Source organism: Nannospalax galili, unplaced genomic scaffold (genome assembly GCF_000622305.1).
Source record: "Nannospalax galili isolate Female #2095 unplaced genomic scaffold, S.galili_v1.0 scaffold589, whole genome shotgun sequence".
In the NCBI taxonomy this organism is placed as follows: domain Eukaryota; kingdom Metazoa; phylum Chordata; class Mammalia; order Rodentia; family Spalacidae; genus Nannospalax; species Nannospalax galili.
This window is the reverse complement of record NW_008360324.1, coordinates 1138110-1157006: the sequence shown is the minus strand read 5'-3', so window position 1 is coordinate 1157006 and position 18897 is coordinate 1138110. Positions and strand designations below refer to the sequence as shown.

Sequence of the window (18897 nt, the reverse complement as noted above, 5' to 3'; positions counted from 1 at the left end):
TGTCTAAAGTATTTGGGAGCTTTTATCTAATCCTTAAAAGATTTTAGAGTTACCTCTTCAGAGGGGGAAATGTTAGAGTAGCAAAAAGCCCTGAAGGAAGGAAAGAAGGAAGGAAGGAAGGAAGAAAGGAAGGAAGGAAGGAAGGAAGGAAGGAAGGAAGGAAGGAAGGAAAGAGTACATGAAGTCAGAAAAAGAGATGGGGAGATATGGGACGTGTTAGAGGGGAGGGAGTGGGCATGGATTTGATCAAATACCTTATACGCATGTATGAAATTCTCAATAAAGTTTTTTTGAAAAGTTTTTAAAAAATTCTATGTGTCTATGTGTCTATCTGATAAGGTCAAGGGATGCCCATGTTAAGGCTTCATTTCTGGGTGTCTATACCATGTTTCCAGATAAGATTAGCATCAGAATCTGGGAGCTCAGTAAACCAGTTTGCCCTCATCAATGTGGGTAGGCATCATCCAATCATTTGGGGTCTTGAATAAAACAAAATGAGAAGGGAAAAGGAATTCTGTTTCTTTTCTTTCTGCCTACCTGCTTAGATAAAGATAGTCTTTTACTGCCCTTGAAGTAGGATATACATTTCCCCAGATCTCAGGCCTTTGAACTGGGGGCTGGAGTTATCCCACTAGCTTTCCTGGGCCTTTAAAAAATTCAGCAAAATTTCAGGATACAAAATGAAAATATAAAAATCAATTTCATTTCTTCACATTGACAGTGAACAATCTGAAAAGGGAATTAGAAAAATAACTCTTTGTAATAGTAGCAAAAACAATAAAATACCTAGGAATAAACTTAACCAATAGGCAATCAGGTCACTCAGGAAGCAAAATTCTTACATTCTAAAAACTACAAGACATTGGTTAATAAAATCAAAGACTACACAACTAAATGGGGAGACATTCTATTTACTTGAAAATTCCAGAAATAGACTTGTCAAGTGGTTTCTGACAAGATACCATGGTCACATGATGGAGAAAGGACAAACTCTCTAACAAATGGTGCATGTAATGAACGGTGTGGCAAAAGAATGAAGTTGGATGCTTCCCTTTGAAGCTAATTCAAGGTGCTTTAAAAATCTAAATACATAATTCAGAATTTGTAAACCCTGGAAGAAAACCCAAAGTAAAAGCTTCATTACGTTGGGATTATCAATGCAGTCTGGACTATGAAACAAAAGAACGGGCAACAAAATGAAAAGAAGACGAAGAAGAATACATCAAACCAAAAAGCTTTTGCGCAGCAAAGGGAAAAAGTCAACAAGCAAAAGAGCAGCCCATAACATGGGAAATTTTGTAAATCATATATCTGACAAGGAACCAATGTCTAAAATATATGAAGTATTTATTTTTCTATTCTTCTATCCTGTCTATTCTATTCTTTATCTTACTTAATAAGAGCAAAGGAACACAGTTAAAAACTGGGAGAAAGATTTTTATAGCTCCTTTTTTCCATTTGCATATTTTCTATACATATGTCCTGTCCTAGTTTGTTCTTCATTGCTGTGACAAAATACTCTGACCAATACCAAGTTGGGGAGGAAAGGGTTTATTCAGCTTACATCTGCCAGGTCACAGTTCATCAGGGAGCCCAAGGTAGGAACTCAGGGCAGGAACCTGGAGGCAGGAGCTGGAGCACAGGCCATGGAGGAACGCTGCTTACAGGCTTGCTCCCTTGGCCCCTGCTCAGCCTGCTTTCTTATGCAACACAGGCCCACCTGCCCAGGGGTGGCACCACCCACAGTGGGCTGGGCCCTCCCACATCACTCATCAAGAAGATGCCCTTCAGACATGGCCACAGGCCAGTCCAATAGAGGCAATTTCCCGATTGAGGCTCCCTCAACACAGGTGTGTCAAGTTGACACTAAAGCTATCCAGCACACCGCCTATACTCTTGCCCTTCTCTTAAGTGAAGAGCTGGCAATTACCAAAGACATGGCTCTGCTAGCTTGTGACCCCCGCTTTAGGTCACTTTGTCTCACCCCTTTCATATTACTGACCAATTAGATTATTCCTCTAAATTATACCCAGGCCCCGGTCCTATCAATGGACTCCTCCTTTTTTAATAAGGTATGGGAGCATATCAAGGGGTTCTTGGACCCAACTTGGTTACTCACCTATGGGAGCATGTTTCTAATGCTTGTGCTAGCTTTTGTTCTCCTCAGGTGTCTCTGCTCGATTATCAAAAGATAGAAACAGACAAAGAAAGTCCTGGTCCAACTCACCCTGGCCACCCAGTCACCCTCAGGCCCCTCCCCAAGACAGGTCCAGGCATGGATGCTTGAGCTAGCCGGAGGACCCAGGTTGCTTTGCCCCCTTATGGGATAGACCCCTGTATATTAACTGTAAAAGGCCATGGCTGGTCCCAATGATGGGTAAGACCCTCCCAGACTGATGAACCCAAGACAGGGGCCATGAGGGCAGTCATGGTTAGCCAAGGACAGGCAACTTCAGTACCTGAGGAGAGGCAACCTAAGACAGGGAGGCCATAGCAGCAGAGGGGGATGGGGATGGTGTGCCCCATCCCCAGGGGCTATCCTTGAGGAACCTCACTTTTAAAACAAAGTAGGGGGAGAGATGCGGGGACCTGAGGCCAGGGGTGAGGCAGGATGGCACCTAGAGGAAACAGCCGGGGTGTGATCAGACTTGTTGGGTGCCTAGAGGAAACGGCCAGAACATGGCCAGACTTGTTTTGAAGAATCGCTAATTGGCTCCTGTCATTTCCGTGCCTCTTGGCAGCACGTGATCACCTCGTGAACACTATGCTGTTCTATGAAGAGGAGACTGTATGCTCAAGTTCACCTTTAATATGATTGGACACTTGGTTGGGGACGGGATTTTCCTTTGTGGTTTTTGCCTTCATAAGCCCTGTAACGCCTGTAATAAACGAGTTCCTGCTTGACTGTCTCCCTGTCGCATCTGATTGTCTCCCGGGGAGGCTGCAGGTAACAGGAGGACAGATCACCTCCCTTTCCCCGGCTCCTGTGTTGGGGCAGGATCCCCGACACATACGTAACTCCAGTTCCAGGAGATCTGACTCCCTCTTCTGACCTCCACAGGCACTGCATGACATGGGTGCACTTACACACATGCAGACAATACTCTCATACACATAAAATTAAAATAATAAATAAAATATTTTTAAGAAAAATTTGGGGAGCTGGAGAGATGGCTTAGCAGTTAAGAGCACTGACTGCTCTTGCAGAGGACCTGAGTTTGATTCCCAACACTCACATGGCGGCTAACAACTTTCCATAACTCCAGTTCTAGGGGATCCAAAGCCCCTCTGATCTCCATGGCATTGCACAACATGGGTGCACTTATACACTTGCAGGCAAAATACTCATACACACATAAAAATAATAACTAAAATATTTAAAAAGAAATAAAGAAAAATCTTAGTGCCGGAGACTGGAGCGATGGCTCCACAAGAGCACTGGCTGCTTTTGCAGAGGACCTGAGTTTGTTTCCCAGTACCCACATAGCTTCTAACAACCATCTATAACTCCAGTTCAAGGGGATCTGATGCCCTTTTCTGGCCTCCATGGGCACTGCATGACAAGGGTACACTTACATACATACAGGCAGAACACTCATACACATAAAAATAAAAAAATTTCAAAAAGAAAAATTCTTGGTGCCAGTGTCAAACTCTTGAAGTAAACTGACTCTCCCTCTCCCAGGAGCTATTAGCTGTTAATAGTTCCTCAGTTAGGGGTGGGGCTTTTTACTCATTTTCCCACTTCTGTGCTGGGATTCTGTCTGCCTTGAGTTAATATAGGTCTTATGCATGCTGTCACTGTTGTGGCCTTTGGGGACACAAATTTGACTCAGGCCTTAATATATATAATAGAGTACATGAAATTGGAAAGAAGGTAAGAGAGTACAGAGAGGGGAAGGGGTCTAAATATGATCATAATATATAGTATGAAGTTTGTAAAAAATTCAATAAAAATGAAAGAATCAAAATCTCAATGCCAGATGTAATATGCCTCAGTGGACCCCAAAACAATAAAGGCTATTGCTGTTCTTGGCTCCCCACCAAAGATAGGTGATAAGACCCTAATGCTGAAGATACCTCATACTTTGGTGGCAAAACATAGAGAAGTCAAGCCGGAACTGAGCTGGAAGCTTCCTCACTGCTAGCTGGCCTTCATGGTGCCTAGAGGTTCTATGCAGAGGGAGAAAGTCATTGAAACTGACTGGTAGATGTGGAGCTGATCAACAAGCTGATGGATTCAAAGAGGACCATTAAGGAGCTGGAGGAGCTGGAGCAGCAGTACCAGTTGGACTACAACCTGGTTTTGCAGTTCCTCAAGTGTGGTAGCAATAGGACAGTAGGTATGGGCTCAGCTTCTTGCTTCTCACTTCTCACTCCTGGAAACACTGATACCCTTTGACCTATAGGACATGCTTCTGAAACATCTGCCCAGTGGTCAGGAGGCTGCTAACACCATGGCCCTGTTTCCAGTCTGGCCCAGGGGATGTGGTGCCCACCCAGATCTTTGCCTGGGTGTCAGGCCAGAGTGTCTCCTGTCTCCCAGTCAGGCAGTGGGGAGCACCCCAGAGGAAGAGTTGCCTCTGTTGGCCTTTGAGAACCTGAACCCATATACTATCCCATCTGTACCACACCCACCATATCTTGGTCTTAAGGTAATAGAGTTCTCTAAGAAAAGGTTCAAATCCCTGTCAACAGCACCCTATCTAATGCTATTTAACATCACTCTCCAGGCCATCTCCCTGAGGAGGGGAGTGAGTAAGCCTGCTTCAGTCCAGGGCTCACACCACCACCAGCCCTGTCCTATCCCTCAGCACTCCACACCCAGCCAGCTCTGCTAGCTCTGAAGAAGGATCTGTTGGCCAGCTAGCTTCATGCGTTTGTGGACCGCACTCTGCCTTCTGCAGCAGTGATCCAGTGCACAGCCTTGGAAGTGATGCAGTCCCTGGACTACAGGGCCATTTTTCCCCTGAGCCCCACTGAAGCCCTACCTTCTTCCCCACCAGATGAGAGTGAACTTTTGCCGTCATCAGAACCTGAGTCTGGCTTTCCTGGGGAGGAGGCAATGAATTGCTGAACCTGCCTATCAGCCCTGAGGAAAAGAATGTGAGCCTGTTGCCTGGTGATGGGGACACAGAGGAGGGACCTGGCACTTCCCATACTGGGGGTAGGGCCTAGCCACTCCCCAGTTCCAGCCACCCTGACTGCATCCAGAAGAGTATAGGAATACACCACCTGTACCACAAGGGCAGAATAACAGGCCCAGGAGCAGGAGGGCACACTGCTCAGCTAGGCCCACCTACCTTCCTGCCACTACTGCTCAGTCCCTACACTCAGCCTTGGAGTCAACTCTTGGACCTGTATAGCTTTGTCCCCTGTGTGAATGAAAGACCACACAAGACCTTACAGCTGCGTGGACACTGACCAGAGCCAGCTTGCCTCATGATTTATTTTCCTTTTCCTCTCAGAAATCTGTGAGATACAATATCAACTTGCCAGTCAAGATATGCCCACTGATGCAATGGTAGCATGGCTGTTACGGGGGTCACCAACTATGTGGTTGAATTTGAGGCCTACTCTGAAAGAGGAATTTATATCTGGTGCTATAAACCTGGTCAAAGCCCAGGAGCTCATAGGCCCTAACCAGGACCCTACTACTGTTGTTTTACAAATGGACATTATATTAAACTCTCTAAATATGTGTTTAGAGAGTTTGTGTTAACAGATTAGTGCTGCTCGCAGAGACTCATAACAAGTCAATATGCTGAGAACAAGTGACTTTTGAAGGCTCAGTCCTTTTTTTGGTGTCTTTATTTTTATTTTTGAGACAGGGTCTCCCTGTAGCCCTAGCTGGCCTGGAACTCATTATGTAGACTAGGCTTCCCTTGATCTCACAGAGATCTGCCTGCCTCTGCCTCCCCAGTGCTGGGATCAAAGGAGTGTGTACCACCACACCCAGTGAGTGCTCAGTCTTAAATGGGACATGTACAGTACCTTTCCATCCCCACCTTCAAGACTCAGGAACATCATAGAAAAAAGAATGGAAGCGATGAAGGACTCAAAGGAGTACTATAAAATGTTATCTTCCAGGCGTGGCATGACTGTTGCACCCATGAGCTCACAGCAGTGATGGCTACCTGTACAATACCACCTGCACAGGACTGTGCCCATCAACTTTCCATCATGGACATGGAGGGCCTAGTAAAGCACCTCTTCTCCCCATGGAGCTACAGGCAGTTAATGGTTGCTGGTGAAGGGGCACTCATATTCCTCCAAGGTGTAGTCACTGGTACATTGCCCTCACCCAAGTGACTAACCGTACACCCATGGTCATACAGACAATCCTAATGAAGTACAGTGGGTCACATGCATGAATAAGACAAAGTAAGTGGGAGACTGTAGAAAAGGGCATAGGTGGGAAAGGGAAGGGCATGATGGGGGATAACGAGGGAACTTTGATCAAAGAACATTATATGTGTGTGAAATTGGGAAAGAATAGATATTTTCTAAGCAGGATCTCAAGGAGACATCTACACACCCATATTCATTGCAGTATTTCATTGCAGTATTATTCATAAGAGCCATGAAGTAGAAGCAATCTATATGGCAATCACTAAACAAATGGAAGGAAAGTGAGATATTAAATGTTCTACACACGCGTGTGCATACATGTGCACCAGGTATGTGAATTATCTTCATTGTGGTAGTCATTTCACAATGTATACATATAGCAATAATCACACTATAAATACACATTAATATTAATTTTAAGAAATCTAGAAAAATTAATCATATGAAACAAGAATAAAATGTAAATATTCAGGCTTAAAAAGGAAGAAAATACTGTCAAATATGGCAACATGAATGAACCTTAAGGACATCATACCAAATGAGATAAGCCAGACACATGCATGTATGCACATGAGAGAGGAGAGAGAGAGAGAGAGAGAGAGAGAGAGAGAGAGAGAGAATAAATAACATTATTTCACTTGCATGAATTTGAAGTAATTCTACAGGGCTATTACACAACAAGGTAAACATACTAAACACTGGACCTGTACACTTAAAATGATCAAGATGATAAATTTAACTGCATATTTTCCAATTAAAAAGTTGATGAAGAATAAGAAAGGTTACCTGCTCTGCTTCCGTATTGATCACCACCAGATGTGCCCCCATCTCAACACAATTCTGCTCGCTCTTACTCCAAACAGTCTCTTTAGTAGAAATGAGGTAACAGCTGGAGCCAAATGACTTCCAAGGACTCGGACAGCACCCCCAAACTTTTTCTGTTACATGAAAGACAAACGTGATCACAAAATGAGATTAATGAGATATATCCTAAACAACTCCAAGGGTCTGAGACTGTTTGCAACAGTTGGGCTCTTATTGTAATTACAATATTTATGTTCTCTGAATATGTAAGTTGGGGCCATAGAACTGATTTTAAGTGAACATTCCCTTTAATTACGTAGGCAGCAAGCATTTTAAAAGGTGCTTAACCAGGAATAATTGCCCCATAAATGCTACTGAGTACCTTGTTTTTACAAAATATAAAATACAAAAGAATTGCACTTAGCATTTATTGATATTAAGAATGCAATGCTTAGGCCTATTGAAGGAGCTCTAGCTACTCAGGCAACCAAATTAACACTTTCACTGCAACTGAGTATGAGTGAACTAGAGAAGATACAAAGTTCTTTTCAAATATTTCTTTCTTTCTTTCTTTCTTTCTTTCTTTCTTTCTTTCTTTCTTTCTTTCTTTCTTTCTTTCTTTTTTTTTTCATCTTTTGAGACAGTCCCTGTAGTCCCAGCTGGCCTGGAACTCACTATGTAGACCAGGCTTTCTTGAACTCACAAAGATCAGTCAGCCTCTGCCTCCTGGGTGCTGGGATCAAAGGCATGGGCCACCATGCCCAGCTTTTCCCAATATTTTTTAACTGCAGTCAAAATGGAAGTTTTTGTTGTCTTTATGGGTTATTTTTTAATATTTTTTATTTTATGTCTATGAGTGTATAGCCTGCATATATTTAAATGCACCTCTGTCATGCAGTGCCCACAGAGATCAGAAGAGAGTGCCAGATCCCCTGGAACTGGAGTCAGACGGTTCTTAGCTGCCATGTGGGTGCTGGGAATCAAACCTGGGTCCACTGCAAGAGCAGCCAGTGCTTTTAACATCTAAGCCATCTCTTGAGCCCCAAGGGTTTTTGTTGTTGTTGTTGTTCTGTTGTTGGTTTTGTTTGGGTTTTTTGAGACAAGGTCTCACTATGTAACCCTGAATGGCCTCGAATGATCTAGGTAAACCAGACTGACTTCAAGTTTGCAGCAATCCTCCTGCCTCTGCCTTCTAAGTGCTGGGCTTAGAGGTATGCACCACCATGCAAAACTTTTGTTGGCAATTTTATTTTTATTGTATTATAATACATTGAAAGGACATTGTCAACATTTTAATTATTTTTATTCTCTGGTCTATTCATATAAAATAATTTTATCACATAAGCTTATCTATAAATAGAATTTGTTCTACTTAACAGCCTGCTTAGCCATAATTTTAGTTTGGAAATACTTAAGGAATGAGTTTATGGATAATATCGAGTTAATTAAGATCCAGCTCTGTCCCATTTCAGGGTTTTCTGAAGACAAAAGTAAAGTGCCTATTGCTCTTTTCCAAGAAGATACTCTCTAAAACAAAAGTGGTAGCCTGGTGTGGTGGTGCACACCTGTCATCCCAGCACTTGGGAGGCTAAAACAGAAGGATTGTGAGTTTGAGCCAGCTTTGGCTTTCTAGAGCATTCCAAGCCTTCTTGGGCTATGTGTGAAACCCTAGCTCAATTTTTTAATCAAAATAAATAAATGTAGAAGTGTCTCAAAAAATGAGAGAATGACTATCCTCACAGAATTATGCGTTCTTCACCAAAGAGTCAGCTCCACAGTCGTTTGAACAAAGAACCCCAAGGTGCTAAGAAAAGCAGTGTCAGGGAGAGCTTGAAAACATTTTGCATTCCTATGTACCATATTCTTTTTTTAACATTTTACTTACTTTTTATTTTATGTGTATGGGTATATCACCCGAAGGTATGTAAGTGAACCTGTGTTATGTAGTGCCTGTGGAGGACAGAATGGGTTTTTGCTACTCCTGGAACTGGATTTACAGATGGTTGTTAGGCCACAATGTGGATGTTGGGAATTGAACTCAAGGTCCTCTGCAAGACTAGCCAGTGCTCTTGACCACTGGCCGAGCCATCTCTCCAGCCCCATGCAACATATTCTGATGAACAACTGAAAGAGAAAATTCCAGTGTCTTCTAGACATGTAAAGGAGCTTTTGCTCTGTCTTTACTTCTCATAGATTCTCCACAAAAGCAGAGTAGTGAATAAATTAGTTCTTAAAATATCAAGAGTCTGACTTCTGTCTACATGGCATTTATGTGCAATGATTAAGTCCATAAAGAAACCTACTGACAAGCACTGGCCTCTCTGTAGCTTTTATCGCCACACAGTGGCTAAGCAGACATGACACTGAATTTGGTTCTCCCATCTTCTTCCATGCATGAAGCTGCCAGTTGTATATTTTGGACAGGGGATGTCTCAGCCTGAGTCAGTTTGCCCAATACTAAAGCTGGTTCTTGGAATGGACTTGGATAGTATTGAGAAGCTTAAATGTCAAGAGATGGGGTTATACATTTAAGGTAAAAATGAGAATTCTTATAATTTCCAGAGTTTTGAGCAAACTAGATGTATGTCCATTAATAGCATTTACCAAAATCAAGAAACCTGGAACAGGAATTGTTTCAGTGGTATAGCTAGAGTCTGAAATGAACATGAAAGTTTAGAGAAATCTTGATCGAGTAGAAGTTTCTCTCTCTCTCTCTCTCTCTCTCTCTCTCTCTCTCTCTCTCTCTCTCTCTCTCTCTCTCAAAAAAAATCTTGAACTCAACCCTGATTTCCCTCTGAGGAAAGAGAAAGTCTAGAAAAATATTGTAAATCTTTACCTGTCACCCTCGTTCCTTCACTGAAGCAGGTGAGACTTGAGTGGTATGTGTGTAGTTCAGAGAGTCTTTTATTAGATTGGTCCATTGTAAACTTGTAGGTCACTGTGAAGGAAGAAGAGGGATGGGCATTCACATACAGAGTCACGAAGCCTCATGTCCTCTACCTGCCTCAAGCCAGTGCACCTCCACCCGCCCCCCAACCTCCCTCATTCTCTATGCAAACTCAGAGAAGACCAGACATTATGTCTCCCTTGTGTTCATTTTATTTGTTTGTGTGAACATCTGTGCATTTATTTTGCCCTTTCCCACTGCTATAACATAAGTTTTGTGTCTTGAGCGTACATCTGTTTCCTTCATCAATTAATCACAAACACCTGGAGCAGTGAACTAGCACAAGTCATCAATACATATTTGTTGACTCACTGGCTGTCTGGCCACCTTTATTCTAAGAGCTTTAAGGCAAGAACACTGGATATTTTAACATTTTCCTAAATATTTCTGATTGTAAGTATTTAAACATTTAGATATTTTTAATATCTCAAATAAAAGTTAGCATTTTATTCATGTGTATACTCATTAAACAATGTTAATGAATACACGCTCTCTTCCTGGTCCTGATTGACATTTATTTATTTATTTATTTATTTATTATTTCCAGTTGGCAGAACCAACGGAGATATTATTTTGGAAAATACAATTGAACTGGATTTGGGTTAGGAACATGGGCTAGAGGAGCACCCCAGGTGGGAGATTTCTCCCAATGTTGGGCAGAGGACCAGGGCTGAGCACTCCACCATACAGCTGTCTCCCCCATGAGACACAGGCTGGCACAGGCTGGCAAGGGCTTCAGTGGCCATTCACTTGGGCAGAATTTCACAGGACATCCCATCAGGGGTCTCAGTCTTCACAATCACAGCCTTGATGAGGCTGAAGGTGCTGGAGCTCCTGGGAAAGCTGGAGCTGGGCTGGAAGGAGCTTGTTCCATAGCTAAAGTCAGGGCTGGTGAGGCCCTGTAGGCTGAGCTCAGACCTCCTGGGTAACCACTGGTGGTCTTAGTAAGGATACTAAAGTTCTGCATCCCAGACTCTAGCCTGCTCTCCTCACCCTCCAGCAATTTACAATAGGTGGCAATTTACATGTCCCGCACCAGCTGCCACACTATTTCCTGCTTGGCAAATTGCAGGGCAGCCTCCAGCTGGGCCAGCTTAGCATTGGCGTCCTTAATAGCCATCTCACCGCGCAGCTCAGCATCGGCGATGGGAGCCCATCAGGAATGCCCTCTGGCCTTTGAGGGCCTCAGTCTCCGCCTGCAGGCGGTTGGTGCTGCGGTTCATCTCAGAGATCTCAGTCATCCCGGTGCTTCCCAGTCAGTGTCTGCAGTTCCTCATACTTAATCTGGTACATGCTCTCAGCCTCTGCCCGGCTGCAGTTGGCGGTGTCATCATGCTGAGCACAGCCTTCAGCGATGATGCTGTCCGTGTTCAGGGAGCGGCTGTGGTCCATGGACAGCGCCACAGGTGTGTCTGAGATCTGACACTGCAGCTTGCCCATCTCCTTTTCTTGGACCTGCTGGAGGAAGTTGGTCGCGTCAGCTCTTCCAAGTAAGACTCCAGCTCCACCTTGCTCATGTAAGCTTCGTCCACGTCCTTCTTGATGAGGTCAAATTCATTCACCATCTGTACACTTGTTGATCTCATCCTCAGACTTGTTCTTTAAGTCTCCCACCAGTCCCTGCCTGTTGCCAAGCTCCGCCTCCGGCTTCAGCGTCTCCTAGCCCAGGGCTTCCAGCTGCCGCCGCGGGTTATTAATATAGCTCTCAAACATGTTTGTGTTGTTCCGACCTGCCTTCTGCTGCTGAAGCAGGCTCCACTCGGTCTCTAGCATCTTATTCTGTTGCTCCAGGAAGTGTACCTTGTCAAGGAGGCGAACATGTTAAGAGACTTATCTGATCCTCCTGAGACAGCCCAACCCGGATGTTGGGGTCCACCCCCAGCTTTAGGGGGCTCAGAAGACTAGTTCACAGTGACCACTGTAATGCCCCCTACATCAACCCCACTGAAGCCGCCGCCCAGATTCAAGCAGGTGCTCAGGCCCCCCACAGAAGTTGCTGCTGCTGCTGTCCATCCAGAAAAAGCTAGAAGAGCTGATGCCACGCCCTGGTACACTCAGTAGGAGCAGCTGTTGAAGGCCTGGGGCCCGAGATGGACACCTTGTGAGACTTCTGAGTCACCCTTGGTGGATGGAGGCTGTAGTTAAAGGCAGTTGAACAGAAGACAGAGGTTCCAGAACAAGCTGAGCAATAGCTTCTAGGGCAGCCACTCTAATATTTTAAGCAAAATTTTCTTTCTAGTTCATATGTTTGGTCCTGAACTTCTGTTTCCTCTTGACCACTGAAGTGGCTTTTCTTAACCATCACCTGCGCTCTTGCATTTGACTGTAAATTAAAATAGATCCTACTTTGGGTAATACTGTTTCATTTCATCTCAGGGCTGACAGCAGATATGAACCATTTGACATAAGAAATCACTTCCACTCTCTCTCTCTCTCTCTCTCAGTCTAGTCAATAGCTATTGTAATCATCTTAACAGTGAATAGAGACCCAAATTGTAGACTAAAAAGATCATCAAAGCTTCTCACACAATGAACATCAGATATGGCTTTGAAGGCAAAGAAACAGGGAAGAAATATTTTATTACCCTAACCTTTAGTATCTCATTTGACAACTTTTCCTCCTGTTGGGAAAAATTCCAGCATGAATCAAAGACTCTTAAGTTTTAATAGTATAAAATCAATTGTAGTTGCACCTGCAATTCAGAGAGGTTGTGACTGATTGCTGGTTTAATCCAGTGCTGGAAGGTAGTGTCACGGGTGGTGGCCACAAATAAGTCTGCATGTGTGAACTTGTGATCCCAAATGCTAACAAAGCCAGGTGAAGTAACTTTAAAAGACTTGATTGTCAAACGATCAAGGAAAAAGGAGAGATGGAGAAGGGGAAATCAAGAAAAGGATGGCATCCCACTTAAGACTGATTATTAACAGGCAGCCCCAGGGAGTCTTCACAGAGCAGAAGAGAAAGCAACCAAAAGAGATGAACTCACCCATACAGCTCACAATGAAACAAGTGCTTAGGAGTAGGATGGAAATCACAGCAACTGACCAGAGCCTCAGGGACCAGCAGACCTTCTTCTCTGTCAGAGAGTAAGACAAATGTGCTCACCCCAAGGCCAAGCAGCTGGCATCTCCAAGAAGCTTGGAGGGATGAGCAAACCAAAGTTCAGAGTAACTAAAATTTAAAGAAAACTGTGTCAAAGTCCCCAGAATAAATGACCAGGTAGTAGCTCTAAAGCCCACCAAAAAATCTGGGCAAATTTCACCCTCAGGTACCTGCAAGTTCTATGTCTTTACACTTTCTTCCAAACTATTACATTCTTCCATTGATGTCCTTTCTAAAACATCACCTTCCTTCCCCTCTTTTCTTATTCCCCTTTTAATATTTGGTTTCTTGTTCTTCCGAGTGTTTCTGACTCTGGCATATTGCTGTTCCTTCACATGGCTGTGGCTTTGCTTGCTCCCGGTCCACTCTCTTTTACTTCCTCATCTCCACTATGTGCCTCTTCTCTCCAAAAGACTCCTTGTCTCATCAAACACTCTTCCTTCCCCTCTGGAACTAAGACAGAAATACTCACTTTTAACTTGAGGCAGTCTTTCTTGCACCATTGTCAGGAATTCTGTGTTCAGAAGGTCAAGGCCTCTTGTATCTCTCCGAGATGTTACTCAGGGACCTGTCTTCATTCAAAGAGGTCAGAGCTCAGAATCAACCTCCACACACTCTTGAGATAGATAGATGATCAAGAATGACCAGTACTAAATATACAAAGAAGAAGTCACAGTTTGAACTGTTACCCAGTGATTTAAAGACATGGGAAAGAGGAAATTAAGAAACATACCTAAAACTGTTCCTAAAATTTTTAAAACTATTCAGATCATTTGTTCAATTCCTAATGTGGAAATTTCTCTTGCCCCAAAAGAAATATATTTATAAACTTATTTAAATTAAGTGCTTCTTAACAAAACTTTATTTTGGTTATTTACTTTATAGATAGTTTGATCCGTACATTGAACAGGGTCTTAGGAAATAAGAAATTCTGATTAAATGGATATAGTTTAGATATTATGAGTTAGTAAAATAAATAACACAAATGCCCATGGATGGCTGGGGAGTTGGCTCAGTTCATAAAGTGCTTATCTTGCAAGCATAAGGACTTGAATTTGATCCCCAGAATCCACCTAAAAATGCCAGGTATGGTGGTACATGCTTTGTAATCCCAGGCCCAAGAAGGCAAAGAGAGGAGGATCCTTAAAGGATTGTTGTCTAGCCAGTCCAGCTTAACTGATGAGCCCCGGGGCCATGAGAGACTCTCTCAAAGGAGATGGATGGTGTTCCTGATAATTACACCCACTGTTTACCTCCAGCCTCCACATGTACACACACACACACACACACACACACACACACACACACATTTAAAACAAGACAAGAAGACCCAGGCCAGGTGTGGTGACACATACCTTTATTCCCAGCACTTGAGAGGCAGAGACAGGCAGATACCCGTGAGTCAGAGGCCAGCCTGGGATGGTCTATATAGTGAGTTCCAGGCCAGCTGTAACGACATGGTGAGACCCTGTCTCAAAAAAATAAAATAAAAAAAAACAAGACCCATGGACATTATTGAAAAATAGCATTGTACAATGGAAGGTGTTGTATTTTGACATGCATTTTACTCTATTATAGCTCATTAGAATATGAGTAAACTGGCATTTTAGTTATGATAATGGTGACTATGATCTGACAGCACTAACTCCATTTTGAACTCTTGGCATACAAGCTATAACTAAGGCAAATAACCCATCAGTCACCATGACAACAGGCTGGCAACCACGTTGACAACTGTTGGCCAATATGAAAATGAGACTTCAGGAAACTAAGACTTTTCCCTCCAAAACTGATATTTGAATGCTGAGATAATGCGTCTTCTTGGACTATAAATACCAGTGTATTCCGACTGTCATTTGTGATACATCTTGTTGTCTCTACTCTGTCGTATTCCCCTCTGAACTATGGGTGTGGAGACTCCTGGAACAAATAAGTCCTGTACTTCATTACTGATGACTTGAGGGTAATCTAGACCTTTCTATTGTCACCATGGAAGGAACTGGTCTCTGTGGCCATGTATAAGATTTCGTCCATGAGCATACGTTCGGTTCATTCATTACTAGTATTCTATGCTCAAGTAATTTTCTTTTGCCCATTTTGCCTATATATTCAGCCATTCCTTTCATATTTTTGAATGTTGTGCTTTTGCCTTCCTTGAAACAACTGATGAACTTGGGAACTATTTTTATGTGACCAGATGTTATTTGATTAGAGAATAAAGATCTTGCTCCTCTTGGAGGAATTGTAATCCTCGGGATTGAAATTGTTGCCAAGTACCAAGGAACCAGACTCACCTTGTTGGTCCAACATGTCAAAATCTGTTTAAAATTTCTTTCTGCGTCAAGAGTAACATTGTGCAAAGGTCAGTAATATCTTAGATAAAGGGGAATGAGAAGTGATATAAAATCAGAGAAAAGCTTCATGAATTGTGTTGTTCATGAATTGTATTACTGAGCCTTCCTCACATATACACTCTCTAAGACAGACCTTCCTCTCTACCAACATCACTAGCACCTCCACTCATAAGGAAATAGTCTCCAATATTGGACAATCTACTGTAGATATATGTGTGATACTAGGATATAATAAATGTATGTATGGTTTTATTCTCAATTCTTGACATAGAACTTCTAAATTCCTTGGATCATAGGAGAATTTTTGTTCTAATATTTGTGGGGTTTTTTCAAACTGCAAAAATAGCTCCAGATGGGGCTGGAGAGATGGTTCAGAGGTTAAGAACACTGGTTGTTCTTGCAGAAGACCCACGTTCAAATCCCAGCACCCATATGACAGCTAACAACTGTCCGTAGCTCCAGTTCCAGGGTATCCAACAGCCTCTTCTGTCCTCCACGGGCATTGCACAGCACGGGTGCACTCACATACATGCAGGCAAAACACTCATACACATAAAATAAAAATAATAAAGAAAATATTTTTAATTTAAAAAAATAACTCCAGAGCAATGAATGTGAAAGGAACAACTTTTCTTTTTAAGAAATATTTTATTTATTATTTTTATTTTCTCTGTATGCACGCGTGTCATACAATGCCCACAGAGGTCAGTAGAAGGCATCAAAGTGCCCTGGAACTGGAGTTACAGACAGTTATTAGCCACCATGTGGGTGCTGGGAACTGAACCAAGGTCCTCTGTAAGAGCAACCATGTTCTTAACCTCTAAGCCATCTCTCCAGCTCTAGGAACAGCTTTTCTTAAACATAACAATCTCAGTTTAACTAAGTTTTAGTTTATGCTAATGAGATGATTCTTGAAGGCCCCCAAGAGTTTCAGAATGGGGACTGCTTTTCAGAGGAACCAATCATATGATCAGATATTTGGAACCTTCACTCCCACCCCTCCAGGAAGGGAAAAGAGCTAAAGACTGAGTTCAATCACTAATACCTAATAATTTAATTAACACATCTGCATTATGGAACCTCCATAGAAAGCCTAAACATGGGGTTGAACTCAGTGGTGGTGTTCAAGTAACAAGAAATGCATCACTCTAGCAACTGATGAAATAGATTTGAGGAATAGGGTGAAAGCCCTGAAACCCTTTTCCATGGCTGTTTGAGATGTATTGCCATATGGGGAGAAAAGAGAAGTGGTTATTACCACCAGGATATTATCATGTGTTTCCAGTTCCCCTCAGACATGAAGAAGCACAAATCGAAGGTCTGAGTTCCCCAACTGTCCAGAAAAAGAAAACTTTCCCATCAGCCCTATAAGAGGCAAAGCAACTTCCTTACCAATCTCCGGCTTCTGATCACCTAACTTACTTCTGGCCTGGATCATTAGCATCCCTGAGGTCTAATCTCTTCCTCCTTCCATTCTTTTGACTTTTCTGAGATTCGAGGTTATGTTGGCATGCTTTTTAATAAAGAATGCTGAGATGGTGAGACAAAGTCAAACAAAAGAATATCCTGAAATAAAACACAGCATCAAACAAAAGAAAGCAAATTAGCAGGGAAAACGGGAAGTCAGAGCATGAGCAAAACTGTGTAAGCTCAAATCAGATGTACAGACAAATGTAAAACATTTGAACCTATCCAGGGAAGAAAATATGCAAACCTTACTATGGAGAATATAATAACAATTAATTATTTAAAATAAAAGCATGTAGAATACTTCTAGACAGAGAAAATGAATATCATATTGTTTTGATTTATCTCTTTTATAGAAAATGTTTCCTACTCAACCAAGCTAGTTAGAAATTCCTTATAAGTCATGCTTGGAGCTCTGTAGTCCTTGGGATTGTATCAAGATTCTAGGAATTGTCAAAGGCAAGAGGGTGAAGGGGGACAAAGCATGTGATTACTATTTACGGATCCACATTGGTTATGTCTCCATTCACACACCTCAAGTCCTCCACGCATGGTTCCTCCAGGACATTGAAGCCGTGTATTCTGCTGCTAGCTGTTCTTCACATGAAGGTTGGTGGAGAAAATGCTGACTCAACATTCCTGGAAGTAGAGCAGATTGACTCTGTGACTTTAAGTGACTGTCTTTCTTAGCCCTTAACAGATGGTTGGAGTATTGCCATCAAAGTGTGGGGAAGTTTAAAGCATTTGAAATAAGTCATGGCTAAGTTCTTATGAACCCATTTCCAATTCTAGTGAAAACTTTGACCAAATTTGACTTTTGTGTGTCTTTTGGCAAGATTTTTATTTAAATGTGTAAACTGAATCCTACTGTAGAGAGTGCTGTTGTCCAAGTTTTAGCTACCCATATCAATGTCTTCACTAGCATTATAATTTATAGTAATTTTATAGGGTTTCAATATACAATGTGTTATATTACCAAAATTTATTTTATTCCTAAACTTTTTTCTTTATTCGTGGACTCCATTTTTAATTTTTAAAAATATTTTATTTATTATTTTTATTTTATGTGCATGAGTGTTATGCCTGCATGTGTGTAAGTGCACTCATGTCATGCAATGCCACAGAGATCAGAAGAGGGAGTCAGATCCCCTGGAACTGGAGTTACAGATGGTTGTTAGCCACCATATGGGTGCTGGGATTTGAACCTGGGTCCTCTGCAAGAGCAGCCAGTGTTCATAACCACTGAGCCATCTCTCCAACCCAATTTATCTTATTTTCTGAGCGTTTCATACATGAGTATTGTATTTCCATTATTTTCATCCCTCTCATTCCCCCACCAAATCTTATGCCTCCCTAAATTCCTCATAGTTTCCTGTTCTCTTCTTTGATTATTGTTGCTATTTTCTTCTTTGATTTTTTGAACACACATAATCATTTTTTAGTTCTTTGCCTGGGATTTCTTCAAATCACTCTCAATAGAGGCCATGGGTATGGGATTAGTAATTTGGAGAGGAATTACATTTTTTTCATTTGTCTCTAAATTCATTAGGATTTATGCAGATGAAGTATTTCATTGCCCTATTTTTAAATGAGTTTTTTGACATTTAGTTTGGGGGGGGTGGTATTGTATATGTTAGATACTAACCCTCTGTCGGTGGTATAGCTGGTAAAGATTTTTCCCATTCTGTATGTTGCTTCTTCACTCAAATGATGATGCCTTTGATGCCCAGAAGCTTTTTAGTTTCATGTGCTCCCATTTGTGAATTGTTGGACTTAACACTTGTGCTATAAGAGCCCTGTTCAGAAAGTCTTTTCCTGTGCCTATAAGGTCCAATGTATTCCCTACTTTCTCTTCTACCTGATTCAGGGTA

At 42.2% G+C, this 18897-nt stretch overlaps 1 protein-coding gene and 1 pseudogene across 1 annotated transcript in view; both read right to left on the bottom strand.

Annotated features, from left to right (window-relative positions):
* Positions 1 to 13804, bottom strand: part of LOC103727478 (C-type lectin domain family 6 member A-like) — a 17799-nt gene extending 3995 nt beyond the window's left edge. Inside the window, exons 1-4 of the mRNA XM_008825341.3 lie at positions 13678 to 13804; positions 13090 to 13179; positions 9992 to 10093; positions 7138 to 7289 (exon numbers count right to left, since the gene is read on the bottom strand). Coding sequence (XP_008823563.1) covers positions 7138 to 7289; positions 9992 to 10093; positions 13090 to 13179; positions 13678 to 13708 — 375 coding nt within the window. The 5' untranslated portion in view covers positions 13709 to 13804. The remainder of the gene's footprint in view (positions 1 to 7137; positions 7290 to 9991; positions 10094 to 13089; positions 13180 to 13677) is intronic.
* On the bottom strand, positions 10710 to 12421 carry LOC103727561 (annotated as a pseudogene).
* Positions 13805 to 18897: the final 5093 nt, after the last annotated feature.